This window comes from Phalaenopsis equestris, unplaced genomic scaffold (assembly GCF_001263595.1).
Source record: "Phalaenopsis equestris unplaced genomic scaffold, ASM126359v1 Scaffold000420, whole genome shotgun sequence".
Classification (NCBI taxonomy): Eukaryota; Viridiplantae; Streptophyta; class Magnoliopsida; order Asparagales; family Orchidaceae; genus Phalaenopsis; species Phalaenopsis equestris.
In genome coordinates this window covers 116,502-132,707 of record NW_018164861.1, presented here as the reverse complement: position 1 = coordinate 132,707, position 16,206 = coordinate 116,502, and the positions used below count along the sequence as shown (strand labels likewise).

Genomic DNA, 16,206 nt, shown 5'->3' with positions numbered 1-16,206 from the left:
AGACATTTGAGTGCCTTAACGATGTCCGAATTGAGTGATTTTAGGCTCGTTAGATTTGTTTTATCAAGACGCTCGATGCAAGTATAAACTTGTCATATTCGACAACTGTTTGACCTTCCAAATGTGTCCGGAAATCATCTAAATTTAGTTCAATGAGTTGATCTGGGCTTGATTTGACTTGGATTGGGCTAGTTTTTATATCATTAGGTTCGTCTTATCAAACCAGCCAGTTTGACTATAAGTTTGCTGAATCATAGCTCTGAATGACTTTTTATTAATATTTGAATGTTTCTTGCTTAAAATATTATTTCGAGATTCGTGCCGGACGGTGAAAATTTGACGGTGAGGCATTAATAATAATACTTTTAAGGTGATATTTTTTAAAAATATAGAGACTAGATGTGTGATAAACATTTTAAAACAAAAACAATATTTCTGCGTGGGCATTAGCCAAAACTCGGGCGCCGAAATCCATCCGAACACCGACGTGTATTTTCATATTTTCTTATCCAACGAGAGAGATTATGGTGCCGTTAAGAGATAATTAATACATAATTAAGCTTAGAACTTGGATTCTAAGCTTAAAAGGGAACGTTGCCGATGGAAATATCCCATGCAACAACGTTATAAATTTCAAGTAAGCCGGCCAGCTCTAAGTCCCATCCTTTTCAATTTCTCATGTATTTACCTTAAGATTTGTGCATTTGGAACACAAATTTGAAAAATCGAATGTATTTGAACCGGTTAAAAAGTTATGTTTGTACGGACTGTGTATAGGATTATTACTGAGGTTGTCGCCCCTGCTGCTATGGTTTTCTCTTCCATTGTTTTGCAAACTTTCGCCCCTCCTCTCGCCGGGAGAGAGAGAGAGAGAGAGAGAGAGAGAGAGAGAGAGAGAGAGAGAGAGAGAGAGACAGAGAGATGGTGCATATGCCGAGCCCAAACCCAAACCACTGTGCGCGGTGATGTTCCGGCGAGGTCGGCTCGATATGAGAGAGAAGTCGGCGATGGATGGCGCTTCGGAGGAGCTTGAGCGGCGGAGCCGCCACCTCAGCTCCCTCATAGAAAGGACAAAGCTCAAGGGGGACGCCACTCGGGGGAAGGAGGAGAAGAAGGAGCTGGAGAAGGGAAGGGATGATTGCGGTGATGGAGGGAGGGTTGAAGATGATCTAAAGGATATGGAGAATATTCGGGTTAGGGCCGCTGATATGCCGCGGGAGCTGCAGCGGCGTGCGTTTCGCTGTGCACGGGAGACCCTCAGCGGTATGCCCAAGCTCGATAGCAAGCGCCTCGCACTTGTGCTAAAGAAGGTATTTCATCTTACCACGGTGTAGCTATTATGAGGTTCAGCTGTTATTGGTCATGGGTTGATGATTTGTTTTGTGAGAAATTGTGTATGCGTTTGATCTTTTGTTGTTTCGGGTTTGATTTTATGGATCTTTTGATTGTTTGTTGAATTATTTTGGGTGTTCTGTTGCAGCTTCTTTCGTCTTGGTTTTTAAGTGGATTTTTTGGTTGCTAAAGATGATTATGGCTGGGATGAGTAGGTATGAACTTGTCTGGAGAAAGTGATTTTGTTGTAGAATACCAGATGATTGTTATGTATAAGAGCATGACGATACTGAAACAGACTTTACATGATTGAAAAGAGGCATAAAGGAAAACCATACAGCAGGATGCATACAGAAGGGAAGATGGCAGAGCTGAATCATATATGAAATACTTGATTGACTATATCACCTTAACCTGTAGATAGAGATAGTAGCTATTTATTGTACAAGTAGAGTATTCTAGAGATAGGCGGCTACAGGGGTATGGACTGGAGAATAAAACTGTGGCGGTTAGTTAGGATCCTGTCAGCTGCCCTTTGTAGTTGTGGAAAATGCCTTGCTGCTAGGTGAGTGAGAGTTGTTATGATAAGCCTCAAGCTGACGGTTTCCTGTTGAAGGGCCAGTTTGTCTCAGAGAGAAAGGAACCTAGGTGTTGGTAATGACTTTGTAAAAATGTCAGTAGGTTGATCAACACTATGACCACTTCCGTAACTTGAATCCTTCCCTATATAAAATAATAGTCGATATGTTTTATTTTTGGGTGAAACACCGAATTGTGTGTTATAGCTGTTATAAATGACTCACAATTAGCAAACTAATGACTCACAATTAGCAAACTAACATACTTGTAATTCTATCAATGCTGTTAAAATATTATGGAAACTTTCAATTGGTGAACCGGGTCTACATGTGAGAGGCCTCATTTTGTTATAAATAAATTAGGAAGGCTTGTAGCGAACCAAGAAGAAGAAAATCAGTTTTAGAAGAAGAATGGGAGAGACTTCAAGAATTGAGGGGAAGAAGCTTGAGATCTTTTATCGAGGTAATTGAGAGAGAGAGAGAGAGAGAGAGAGATCAAGAGGAGTGTTCATTCCTCGATGTAAAAGGCCTTGTAATTTCTTCTGTATTGTCTTAGTAGATTTGTTGTTGATTCCCTTCCTTGGATATAGGTCCTATGGACTGAACCATGTAATTCTCTTGTGTTCTTGGGTTGTATTATTTTTCTGCAGTTTTTTTTTTCTTTCTTTTTCCTGTTTTCTTGCTTGTTGTGTTTTACCCCTCCTCGGCTACATAAGCTGTTAATCGGAAGTCCAGGGAGTTCATTTTTCATTTGAAGCCTGTAGGTGTTTCTTCAGTTTTCCAGACAGCCTAAGCACTGTAGGTGTCCTTCGACCGTCCAGTTGTTTCTTCGGCAGTCCAGGTTCTTGGGCTGCAGGGTCTTCGGCAGTCCAGGTTTTTGGGCTGAAGGTATTCGGCAGGAAAGGAGTTGATCGAAACTTCAGCCAGCAGGATTCTTCGCCAGCAAAGAAACGGTATTTGGCAGAGAAGGAGGAGTTTGGCACTTCAGCCAGCAGGATTCTTGGCCAGCAAGAAGAGGTATTCGGCCTGTAGCTTTGAACTGTAACCTGCAGGAGTTCTTCGGCATTTTTCTTGGTGTTCGGTGGTCTGGTTTATTCAACAATGGCCATGGCAGAGGTGTCGTCACGATGAATTATTGTGGACTATTGAACTGAAACCTGAAATTTTTGTAGGAGATTTTGAAGCCAAATTACATCAGTGGCTGCAAAGGATAAGGTTTGGTATTCTGATTTCATAGTTTAGCGAGCTACCGTGAGCTGCTTCTTAACGTGCTAGGATATGACATTGTTGCCTAGATACGAGCAGTAATTTTTAGTGGAGCGGCGGTCCAAAGAATCACTGGCACAACTGGAGTGTGAGTAGCTGTGAAGAATAATTGGGTCGGATTGAATTGGAGGACCAGAGGCCGGGGTGCCTTTAATGTATCTAAGAAGTCATTTTAGCTGTTAAAAATTTATGCAGAGAGGATTATGTAGCTGTTGGGAGAGAGTATTGACAACAAAGTCTATGTCAAGTCTCTTTATGGTGAGGTATTGAAGCGATTCCACTAGATGTATGTATAGTGAGGGATTTGCAAATGGTTGTTGAGATCTTGGGTGGTGTTTTTGAGTGGTGACAAGGGATTTAAGAGAAGTTTACAGTCAGCCATTCCTTCTTCTGGTAAGAATATCAGAAGCATAACGAGCTTGGGTAAGATAGAAACCTTTCTTGGAATACTTTTGCCGCAGATCTTCTAGAAGTTGTTGAATGAATTGGGGGTTGTTTTCTATCAAGATAATGTCATCTACATAGAGTAGAAGATTAATGGATGTAGAGTTGTTATGGTAAATGAGAAGTGAGGGATTGGTTTGACTTCATTTGAAGACAAATTAAACTAAGGGACCGGTAAATATGTTGAACCATTGTGTAGAGCTTATTTGAGGCAATAACTGGACTTTTTAGTAGACAAACATTATGTGGGTATTGAGAGTCCAGGTGGCCATGTGGTTGATGCAATTAGAGCATTTCTTGATGATTTTCATTAAGGTATGCGTTCGAGACATCCATGTGAATTACGGGCCATTGATGATGGAGAGAAATTACAAGTGGAATCCTTATAGTTGGTAGTTTAACAACCAGACTAAATGTTTCTGTGTAATGGCTTTCATATTCCTATTGGTATCTTTGTTAGCTTTATAATGAGCAATCAAACTATCAGGGTGACGTTTGCTCCTGTATGTCCATTTGTTTTAAGAACGGGTTGATTGAGTGTTGTTGGAACTAAGATTTAGGTGCCTTAACTGTGTAAGGCATTGAATTCTTCTGCCATTGCCCGTCTCCAATGATAATATTTTTTTGCTCAAGTGAATGTGAGGGGTTTAGTCTTAATGTCTGTTGAGTGTAGGAAATGGAAGACTCGTTTAGGTGGGAAAGAGCCAATTTTGAATTTGGTAGTGTTGCGTGATATACCAGTTGTTGTGGTATATATATAAATATGTTGAGAAATTAGAGCGAAGAAAAACGGGAATCGACACAAATTCAGAAGAACACACAAAGATTTAACGAGGTTCGGCAAAGATGCCTACGTCCTCGGGAGCAGAGCGGTGGTTTTCTTTAATATTCAGAAAAGAGGTTACAAAATACAAAATATGGGATAAGACCTAGGGTTACATATATATCTATTTATAATCCTATAAAATCCTGGAATACTATATGTAATTACTTAAATTACCCCTATACCAAACCGCGGGGTGTTGCCCCACGCACCCCCAACCCACATAATGAAACTCCCCCGATTGGACAGATCCTTCCGCTTTACTCCGCTCGTGGGCTCCGCTCCGCTCCAGCATCTGTCCCATTTATGGTATATGAGTCATACCTTACAAATTTTCACTTTGACGAATATCCACCTCAGGAGAAATACATATACCCAACAAATCTCCAACTTGACGAATATCTAACCCCTTATGAGAAATACATATGCCTAACAAATCTCCACCTTGACGAATATTCAGCCCTTTAGGAGAAATACATATGCATAACAAATGTCCACCTTCGCGAATATCCAACCTCTTATATCATGGAGTTTCTTATGCACCAATGTGGGTTGGGCCACAAATACTTTTAAATAATCTCTTAATTAAGATCTCTTAATTAAGTTTCCCAGAAAAAGAACTTTCACTTAATTAAATTTTTCTTAATTAAACTTTTCAAAAAATTATTTTCCTTATACTTCCAAAAAAGCCACGTCTCTGTTTTCCAGAAAAGCTCTTTTTTCCTTCCAGAAAAGATCCATTTTTGCTTTTCTTCCAGAAAAACTCCGCCTCCGCTATCCATTCAGAAAAAAATCTTTCTTTTCTTGAGTGCAATAGCAGATTTCTTTTCCTTGCATTTCCTGCGTCCTGGAAAATCTCCGCGTGCAACAAGATTTTTCGGGTTAATAGGAGAAAATTTCTTTTATTGCCTCTAGAGAAATATGAAAAATATCCCTTCCAAATTTCTTCCCACAGCAAAGGAATAAAATCAGAACTTATTTCTTTTCAATTTTCTTCTCCGCCTCCCGCAAGGGAATAAAATTGGAACTTGATTTTTCTTCCAATTTTCTTCTCCGCAATAAAATTGAAACTTGATTTCCTTCCAATTTTATTCCGCCTCCAGCAAAGGAATGAAATCAGAGCCTCCCGGAGCCTCCAATTTCCGCCTCCGCTCCAGGCTGACGTCGAACCTTCCTTTTTTGCCTGTAGCGGCTTCGCCTGACACCGAAACCTCTCGTCGAACCGAAGCCCGTCCGAATCGCCGAAGCTGAAGCCGCGATTCCTCTGTCGCGATCGTGAACGCCGTGATTCCTCTGTCGATCTCGCCGACGCCTTCCTGCGCCTCTGACGATCTTGTCGACGCCTTCCTATGTCAACTCCTTCGAAGCTTCGCCGAACTCCTACTGTCCGCGTGCGCCTGGTGTCTCACTTGAAGCCTTCGCGGCAAAGCCTTCGTGTTCCTGCCAAACCGTCCGAAACCCTCTTCGTCTTCAAACATCCTCTGCACTAAAATTCGAATTGTCGCGAAGCTTGACAAAATCCTTCTTTAACCGCCAATATCCTATGTTAAAATCTTCTTTATTCCTGCGCCTAAATTTTTCTTCCCTGCCATCGAACCTCGCTCTGATACCACTTGTTGAGAAATTAAGGCGATGAAAAATCAGAATCAACACAAATCCATAAGAACACAGAGAATTAACGAGGTCCGACAAAGATGCATACGTCATCAGGAGCAGAGCGACGACTTTCTTTCAATATTTAAAAATACAAGATTCAACTTCCCTAGGGTTACAGACATGATATATATGTAACCTTATAGTAAAATATGTAATCACTTAAATTATCCCTGTACCAAACCGCAGGGTGTTGCCCCCGCACCCCCAACCCGCATAATAAAACTCTCCCGGTTGGACAGATCCTTCCGTTCCACTCCGCTCGTGGGCTTCGCTCCGCACCAGCATCCGTTGGACAGATCCTTCCGTTCCACTCCGCTCGTGGGGCACCAACAGCTCCATCATCTGTCCCATTTATGGTATATGAGTCATACCTAACAAATCTCTACATTGGCTAATATCCAGCCCCTTAGGAGAAATACATATGCCTAACAAATTTCCACTTTTGCGAATATCCAACCCCTTAGGAGAAATACGCTTAAAAAATCTCCACCTTGGCGAATATACAGTCTCTTAGGAGAAAATACATCATTCGAGTTTCTTATGCACCAGTGTGGGTTGGGCCACCCCACTTTCGCTGCACCCTTGCTTCCCCCAACCCACTAAATTCCAAGAGACATTTCTCTTCAATTGCAAGAGACATCTCTTCATTCCAAGAGACTCCAAATTCTGGTGTTATGAGCTATACCTAACAAATCTCCACCTTGGCGAATATTCAACCCCTTTAGAAGAAATGCATATACCCAACAAATCTTCAACTTGGCGAATATCTAGCCCTTTAGGCAAAGTATATCATGGAGTTTCTTAGAGGAAGTTCAAACTGCAGCGAAACTTGCCGGAATCCATCCCTAGCCGCCAATCTCCTCTGTCAAAATTTTCTTTATTCCCGCATCGCCCAAAATTTTATTCCCTGCCCTCGAACTTCGCTCTGAAATCACTTGTTGAGAAATTAAGGCGAAGAAAAATCAGAATCGACACAAATCCATAAGAATACACAGAGATTTAACGAGGTTCGATAAATATGCCTACGTCCTCGGGAGCAGAGCGGTGACTTTCTTTCAATATTCAAAAAAGAATACATAATACATGATTCAGCTCCCCTAGGGTTACAGACATGACATATATATAACCCTATAGTAAAATATGTAATTACTTAAATTATCCATGTACCAAACCGCGGGGTGTTACCCCCACACCGCCAACTCACATAATGAAACTCTCTCGATTGGATAGATCATTTCGCTCCACTCTGCTCAAATGAAACTCTCTCGATTGGATAGATCATTTCGCTCCACTCCACTCATGGGCTCCGCTCTGCTGCAGCATCCGTCCCATTTATGATATATGAGCCATACCTAACAAAATAAAATATGAGAACGATCTTGGATGAAAACGAAAAATAAAAAGAGAAAATTCACACCAAAAACAGTGACACAGCGGAACACACAAATTTACGTGGTTCGACAAATTTGCCCACGTCCACAGAGTTGTAGAGGATTTTACTACTTGAGGAATTTACACTAGTCGATCGTGTCGACTTACAAGAGGAGTCTCTCACATCGTTGTGAGGAATTTACACTAGTCGATCGTGTCGACTTACAAGAGGAGTCTCTCACTTCGTTGCTCTCTATTCTTCTCTCTGTGTTCTTCTCTCTCTACATTGAGATACACCGAAGAAACTCTACACTGAGATACACCGAAGAAACTCTACACAGAGATACACCGAAGAAGATAAATTTACAAGAGAAATAAACTCAATTTATCTTCTGCCACAAATCATCAAGTAGAAGCCAGGGGAGAATAATCTTTTTCTTCTTCTTTCTTCTTCCATATGCCGCAAGAAACTAATTTTTGCACTTTCCTTCCTTTATCCCGAGGAAATCGAAGAACACAAAAGGCTGTGCCGTCCACACGCCGAAGGAGAGCCGCTGCGATGCCTTTTATCGCGAACAGGAAGGAAGACGTCGCGACTATTCGCGACAGAGGAGCGGTTTGAGAACAATAGAGTCGTGTTCTATCGCGAACTAGAGCAGGAACGGTTTTGAGGCGAGCCGGAGCAGGATCGCGATCTTTCGCGATCGGGAATAGGGAGCGGGAAGCGGGAGATCGGGAGGCAGATCAGGCTCCAGCTTAACAAATCTCCCACTTTGAGATCGATACACATGCAACAACATCTTCTTCCTCAAACTGATATCCTCTACTGCCAACGTCGCTTTTTTCTTCAAACATAAATCCTCCACCTCTGCAAGTCAAAGCCCCTGTCTTCACTTCAGAAGACTAACTGAAGTTGTGCACAACTTCAGTTTCTCAAGAGTAACACCCTCAGTCAACATATCAGCAGGGTTCAAATAGCCTTGCACCTCTAAGCTATTTTTTGGATTACTCTTGTGTCTGCTTATAACTTCTACTGCATGGGCAATATCCTGCCTCTGCTTCTAGCTTTGTCCCTCTTACTGCCATCAAACTCACTCTTCACCCGATACACCCACTTGTTCTGTAATGCCTTCTTCCCTGGTGGAAGTTCTACCAACTCTCACTTGCTCGAACTTTCATCTTGTAAGATTTCTCCATAGATTTGTGATTCTTCACATCTGTCTGTAGAACAATAAGAATGGATGCCTCGGATCTAGTAGATCTAGTGTCATCTTCACTTCCATCATCAACAGAATTATGAACTATCAACAATAGTACATCCTGTACTTCTTCAGATACTACATTTGCACTATTATTCTCCATATTCTTGTGATTCCTGCAGTTCATCTTTGTGTGGTTTGCCTTGCCACAATTCCAGCAGATGTTGACCAAACTTTGATTTTGATATCTCTTTATTTGAGTTGATGTCCTGCGATCTCTCTCTGAAATCAACATTCAGTGCCGAACTCAAATATGTGATCTCGCCAAAATCTTTTTTGTGCACTTTCTCAGCCAAAATCAAATCACGAATATCATCACATTTCAGTTTAGATTTACCTGCAGTACTGTTAACTGTCATCCTCATGGCTTCTCAACTATTTGACAACGATGCCAATAATGTCAGCGCATGTATCTCATTATCAAAATCAATTTCAACATACGACAATTGATTTGTGATAGTATTGAAATCATTCAGGTGTTGAGCAACAGAAACACATTCTACCATCTTCAAGTTGAATAACTTTTTCACAAGTACACCTTATGATTAGCCGATAACTTTTCATACATACCTGATAAAACTACCATGAGATCTGCAGTCGTCTTTTCTTTGACGACGTTGTGTGCAACAGATCTCGATAGGGTCAATCGAATAACCCCCAGAACTTGTCAATCAAACAAATCTCATTCAGTCTCATCCATTCTTTCAGGTATTTTCCCCAATAACGGAAGATGAAATTTCTTCTCATAGAGGTAGTCCTCTATTTGTATCCTCCACTAACTAAAATCTGTGTCATCAAACTTCTCGATCCATGAAACCTTCACTTCATCTACAATCATTATTCATCCTCAGATCCGAACAAAACTCTGATACCAGTTGTTGTGTGATATATCAGTTGCTGTGGTATATTTATAGAAATAGAATAGGAGAATCTTTGATGAAAGCGAAAAATAAAACAAGAAAATTCACGCCAGAAAAGAGTAACACAACGAAACACACAGATTTACGTGGTTTGACAAATTTGCCTACGTCCACAGACTTGCAGATGATTTTATTTACGTGGTTTGACAAATTTGTCTACGTCCACAGACTTGCAGAGGATTTTCCTACTTAAGAAATTTGCAGCAGCCGATACTTAAGAAATTTGCAGTCTCGACTTACAAGAGTTTACAAGAGTAATCTCTCACTTCGTTGTTCTCTCTTCTTCTCTCTTTGTTCTTCTCTTTCTACACCGAGATACACCGAATAAACTCTACACTGAGATACACCGAAGAATATAAACTTGCAAGAGAAATAAACACAATTTCTCTTCTGTCACAAACTACCAAGAAGAAGCCAAGAGAGAACAATCTTCTTCTTATTCTTTATTCTTTCTTCTACCGCAAGGAATTACTTCTTGCACTTTCCTCTTTTATCCCAAGGAAACCTTCCTCTATCTCGAGGAAATCAAAGAAGAACACAAAAGGCTGTGTCGTCCACACACCAAAGGAGAGCCGATGCGATGCCTTTTATCGCTAACTAGAAGGAAGATGTTGCGACTATTCGCGATAAAGGAGCGGTTCGCGAACAACAGGGTTCGGCTCTAAGCTTAACAGAATGGTTTCGCGAAGAATAGGAGCGGGATCGCGATCCTTCGCGATCGCGAACAGGGAGCGGGAAGCGGGAGCGGGAGATCAGGAGGCGGATCGGGCTCTAGCTTAACAGGTAGTCATATGGTAAACTAGTGGAGCATATAGAGCATTTGTGATAGTAGGTATGGGATGAGGGTAGAGTCCTATATTAGTTGTGGTAGTAGGTATGATCTGAGGAGGGGTTGAAGGAATGAATTACTGTATGATAGGATGAGTTGTGGTTGATTATTTAGAGGATGGATGATTAGTAGATAGAGGAAAAGAGGTGGGTAACAAAGTGGTAAAGGGAAAGAAGTTGTCGTGGTTGTGTAAGAGTGGTTTGAGATTATCTGTAAGGGAAACTTGCTTCATTAAATATAACATTTCTTGAAACAATAATCATGCATGTTGCTAGATGAAATCATCTATAACATTTGATATGTTCTGGATAACCAATGAATACACACATTATGGATCGTTGCTCAAGTTTGTTTCTGTGTGATGGAGGCAACCATGAAAAACATGCACAACCATAAGTCATGTGATAGGTATAGTCTGGTGGAGTTTTGTATAGATAGTGATCCAGAGATTTGTTGGTTGTTGTTGCGGAGGGCATGCGGTTAATTAGATATACAACAATGAATATTGTATCAAGCCAAAAGGCTGGTGGCGGGTTGGAGTCAGCAAATAGAGTTCTTGTTGTATCTAGGATATGCACTTGTTTAGCTTGTGCTAATCCGTTTTGTTCATATGTGCAGAGGTAGAAAAATTAGTGTTTAATGCCATAGGTAATTTACAATTTCCCAAAGAGCCGACTCTTGCATTCTGCACCCAATCAGATCATAAAATTTTAACTTGAGCATTCAATTGGTGTTTGACCTGCTGTTTGAATTTACGAAACATGCTAGAATCTCAAATTTGTGAGTCATTAGAAATACCCGTGTATATTTAGTTGAATCATCAATATATATGACATAATATTCGTAACACTGATTGGAGGGGATTGGAGAAGGGCTCCAAACATCTGAATGGATATATTCAAGTGGTTAATACCTAGAATTGCTAGAAGGAAAGAAAATCAAGCAATGATGGTTAGCCGTGGTACAAGAATCACAAAAAGAAAATTTTCTTGGAATACAAAAAGATGGCTGCTGTTTTGAAATAAGAAAGACTATTGTTTGGAGTATATTCACCTTTCTGGAATTGCAGAAAAACACCAATTTGTGAGATCCGAAGCAAATAATTGAATAGAAACACACATATATAAGTAATCAAGAAAATAAAACACAAAGATTTAAGGTGGAAAGACTCGAGAATAAGGAAAAATACGTACACACCACACAAAATTCACTATAAAATGAGAAGAAATGTATAGATTACATCACACTCAAATCCTCTCTACAATCTTGGAACTCACAAACGCTTGAAAAATTGCAGAAATTCACTCACAAATCGAAGATACCACGTCACGTTGTTTGCTTGCACACTGCTAAGAGCTACTTCAAATTTTGAATTGAAAACTTAAATGTCTAAACAACTCAAACTGTTTTTGGTGCTTGATCGCCTATCCCGAGCATAGATACTCTATTTCGTGAATGCTGAAAAGGTGCTCCTGGGTGTCTCGGAGCCCCTCTTGGGTGTTGCCTTTCCATGCGCTCTGGTCTTGGAGCATTTGATTGGGTGCTTAGGGGCCCCACTAGTGCTGGGGCATCATCCTTGACGCTGGGGTGACCCCCTATACACTGGTTCCTACTAGTCGCTTCTTGCCAATCAAGCTTCATACATAATAATCTCCTACTTGGGGATTGCTTGCATCCAGCATTGCACCTCCAAATCTGTATCACCTTCATAATCATGTACTGTAGTGTGGCTCATCTTCGGTCTTAACCTTCCGAAACTCCAACTGAAGCCAAACATAGTTTTAGTTTCTCAACATATCTGCAAGAATCTGAGCTGTATGTATTTTTTATAAAAATAACTGTTTATCTTCTAGAAGAGAATGAATGAAGTGAACCTTGGTTGAATATGCTTCATCTCAACATGAAATATGACATTTTAGCTACATAAATGACACTCATGTTGTCACTATGAAGGTTTTCAATCGCATATTCCTTGCCCAATTCTGTCATAAAGCTTTGCGGGTATATCGTTTCCTTGCTTTCATTGATAACAATGTTTTCAGCTTCTATAATTGAAATTGCAACAATCTTCTGCAACCTGAAAACACAACTCACCATTGTGTTCCACAAAATAAAGAAATAATATGTTTTACTTCTATTATCAATATCTTTTTTCACAAAATAAAGTCCATTCCTATTGTTTCACAGTCAATTTTAGAACAGTTTACCCCTACAACTACAGTTCGCAGGTCAGAAAGGACTAGACGTTCTCCTTAGCGTTACTCTTCAACTTTGAACTATATTCTGCTGACAGATGGCGACGAACCACAGAATTATGAAGAAATCTTGTAATATGAAAATTCGAGCATGTGAGAGTTGACCATGAAAGATGAGATGGATTGTCTGCTAGAAATTAGACTTGGGAGTTGGCATATCTTCCACTAAGGAAGAAAACATTACACAACAAGTGGGTTTACCGGGTGAAAACTGAGCATGATGACAGTAAAAGATGAAAATTCGAGCAAGTGAGAGCTGACCATGAAGGAGGAGATGAATTATTTGCTAAAAAATTAGACATGGGAGTTGGCAGATCTTCCACCAGGGAAGAAAGTATTACATAACAAGTGAGTGTACCGGGTGAAAACTGAACATGATGACAGTAAAATGTACAATGCTAGACTTGTTGTAAAAGGTTTTCAGCAGAAGCATGATATTGATTATTTCGAGATATTTTCTCCTGTGGTGAAACTCACAACCATAAGAATGATACTGTCTATGGTGGCTACAGAAGAATGATACTGCATAAGAATGATACTGTCTATGGTGGCTACAGAAGATTTATTCCTTGAACAGTTGTATGTGAAAATTTCAGGGATCGAGAAGTTCGATGATATGAATTTTGGTTACTGAATAATGCAGATAGGAGACTACCTCTATGGGAAGAAACTTCATCTTCCGTTCTTGGGGAAAAACCTGAAAAGGATATGAAAAAGATGGATGAGACTGAATGAAATTTGTTGGATCGACAAGTTCTGCGGGTTATTCGATTAACTCTGTTGAGGTGTGTTGCACACAATGTCGTCAAGGAAAGGATTACTGCACATTGTATTACAGCCCTGTCAGATATGTATGAAAAGTCATCGGCGAATAGTCAGATATATCTGATGAAAAAGTTATTCAGTTTGAAGATGGCGGAAGGACGTCTGTTGTACAACACCTGAATGATTTTAATATTATTACAAATCAATTATCGCGTACGTCTGTTGTACAACACTTGAATGATTTTAATATTATTACAAATCAATTATCGTATGTGGAAATTGAATTTGATGATGAGATACGTGCACTGATCTTGTTGACTTCATTGCCAAATAGCTGAGAAGTTATGAGGATGGTTGTTAGCAACTCTGTAGTTAAATCTAAACTTAAATATGATGATATTCGTGATTTGATTTTGGCTGAGGAGGTGCGCAAGAAAGATTCTGGAGAGACCTCGAGTTCGAGTTCAGCATTAAATATTGATTTATAGGGAGATCACATGAGAGGGTTCAGCATTAAATATTGATTTATAGGGAGATCACAGGAGAGAAACTCAAACAGAGGAAGATCAAAATCAAAACACAGAAGCAAGAGCAAGTCAAGACCTGATAAATAAGTAACTTGCTGAAATTATGACAAAACTGGTCACATAAAGATAAACTGTAAAAATTTTAAGAAGTTGGAGAATGACAACACAAATGTAGTAACTGAAGAAACACATGATGCACTACTATCGACAATTCATAGCTCTGTTGATGACTGGATATTGAATTTAGGGGCTTTTTTCCATACAACTTTTCATCGGAATTAATGCGAAATTATATTACAGGTGACTTTGGGAAAGTATATCTGGCAGATGGAGAAGCTTTGAATGTGGTAGGAATTGAAGACATTAATATTGCACTTTGTAACAAGAACAAGTAGACTCTGCAAAAGGTTAGACACATTCTTGAACTGAAGAAGAACATTTTTGTTGGGCAGCTCGATGAGTGTGAACATTCAGTAATGTTCTCAGGTAGCACCTGAAAGGTTACTAAAGGAGCTTTAGTATTGGCTCGGGGTAAGAAAACATGTACGCTATATATGACTACTGGTTTAATTAACAGTGTTGATACTACTGTATCAGAAAGCACAACAGAGTTGTGGTATTGCAGACTTAACCACATGAGTCAGAGATATGAAATAACTTCAGTCCAGAGGCTAGCTACCAAAACTGAAGTCGGACTGAAGTCAGTTGATCTCAGCATGTGTGAGAGTTGTATTATGGGGAAACAAATGAAGATCAGTTTCTTGAAAAGTGACAGGACACTAAAGACAAGAAAACTGGATTTTATACACACAGATGTGTGGGGACCTTCTCCAATGACATCTCTTGGAGGTTCTCGTTACTATGTCACATTCATTGATGATCATAGCAGAAATGTTTGTGTCTATTTCTTGAAACATAAATCAGTTGTATTTAGTGTGCTCAAGACTTCAAAGGTCATTGTTAAGACAAATACATGCTTAAAGTTGAAATGTCTGAGGTCTGATAATAGTGGTGAATATATTGATGGTGGGTTCAAGGAGTATTGTGCACCTCAGGGCATCAGAATCGAGAAGACAATTCCAAAGACATCACAGCAAAATGGTGTTGCAGAGCGCATGAACATGACCATTAATGAGCTGGCTAGAAGCATGAGATTGCAAGCCGGACTACCACCTATTTTTTGGGCAGAAGCAGTCAACATTACATTTTATTTATTCAACACGGGATCATCTGTTCTCTTACATTGTGAATTGCCTGAAGAGGTATGGAGTGAGAAAAATGTCAAATTTTCTTACCTTAAAATATTTGGTTATCTTTCATATGCTCTCATTGCTTGTAGTAAGTTTGAGGCTAAGTCAAAAAAATATTATTTCATTGGCTATTGAGACGAGACATTTGGATATCGTTTCTGGGATGATCCGGGTCGAAAGATTATAAGGAGCAAAAATGTGATTTTCAATGAGAAGATTCAACTTTCTGACTTGCGAACCGAAGTAGTGGGTGTGTGTGTTCCTTCATATTTTACGATATATAGGAGGCGACCCTAAGAAGAAGAAGGAGAAGAAGAAAAGGAATCACAAGTTCATTTTCTTCCTTGGTGCGTGCGGTGGCTGACAACGACTTTATATATACTTAAAAATACAAGAATTTGATAATGCTGCTAAAAGATTTAAATCCCGGCAACGGCGCCAAAAACTTGACAACGGTTATAGATTTGATAAAGATGTGCATAAAATATTCAATAATTACAAAGTTACACTTATCAACGCAAGTATACGTATCGCTCAAGTAATACAGGGCTCTAATGGAGTCCTGGATATCGATCCCACATGGAGTAATATTAGAGGCTACGAACTAAGATTTAGAAAATCAATACTTAATCACAACATAGTTCAAATTGCATATTTGTCACTAATAGACAATTGAAATAAATATGTAATTTTAATAAACTCTTAATTAACTAATTCTACTAATAAATTTTCTAATATGAAGTTCAATATATAAGGAAGCATCATTCTACTTGTCAAGAAATTAAAGTAAATGAATAAAGTGAATCAGTTCAAATTGTATTGTGCCAAATATGAGCATACATATTCTTTACCCTTTGGTCCAGACATAAAAAACATTGACTAATCCTATGCTTGGTTATTGAATTTGCGGCTAGGCTGGGAGGATACCGAC

General features: G+C 39.6%; 1 protein-coding gene across 2 annotated transcripts in view; it reads left to right on the top strand.

Annotated features, from left to right (window-relative positions):
- Nucleotides 1-883: 883 nt before the first annotated feature.
- LOC110027188 (dynein light chain 1, cytoplasmic-like) overlaps nt 884-16,206 on the top strand; it is a 33,572-nt gene continuing 18,249 nt past the window's right edge. Inside the window, exon 1 of one of the 2 annotated variants that reach the window (XM_020728509.1) lies at nt 884-1,310. In XM_020728509.1, the coding sequence (XP_020584168.1) occupies nt 966-1,310 (345 nt within the window). In that variant the 5' untranslated portion in view covers nt 884-965. Of the gene's footprint in view, nt 1,311-2,305; nt 2,374-16,206 lie in introns of those variants that run through there. The other variant, XR_002294316.1, reaches the window with a different exon arrangement.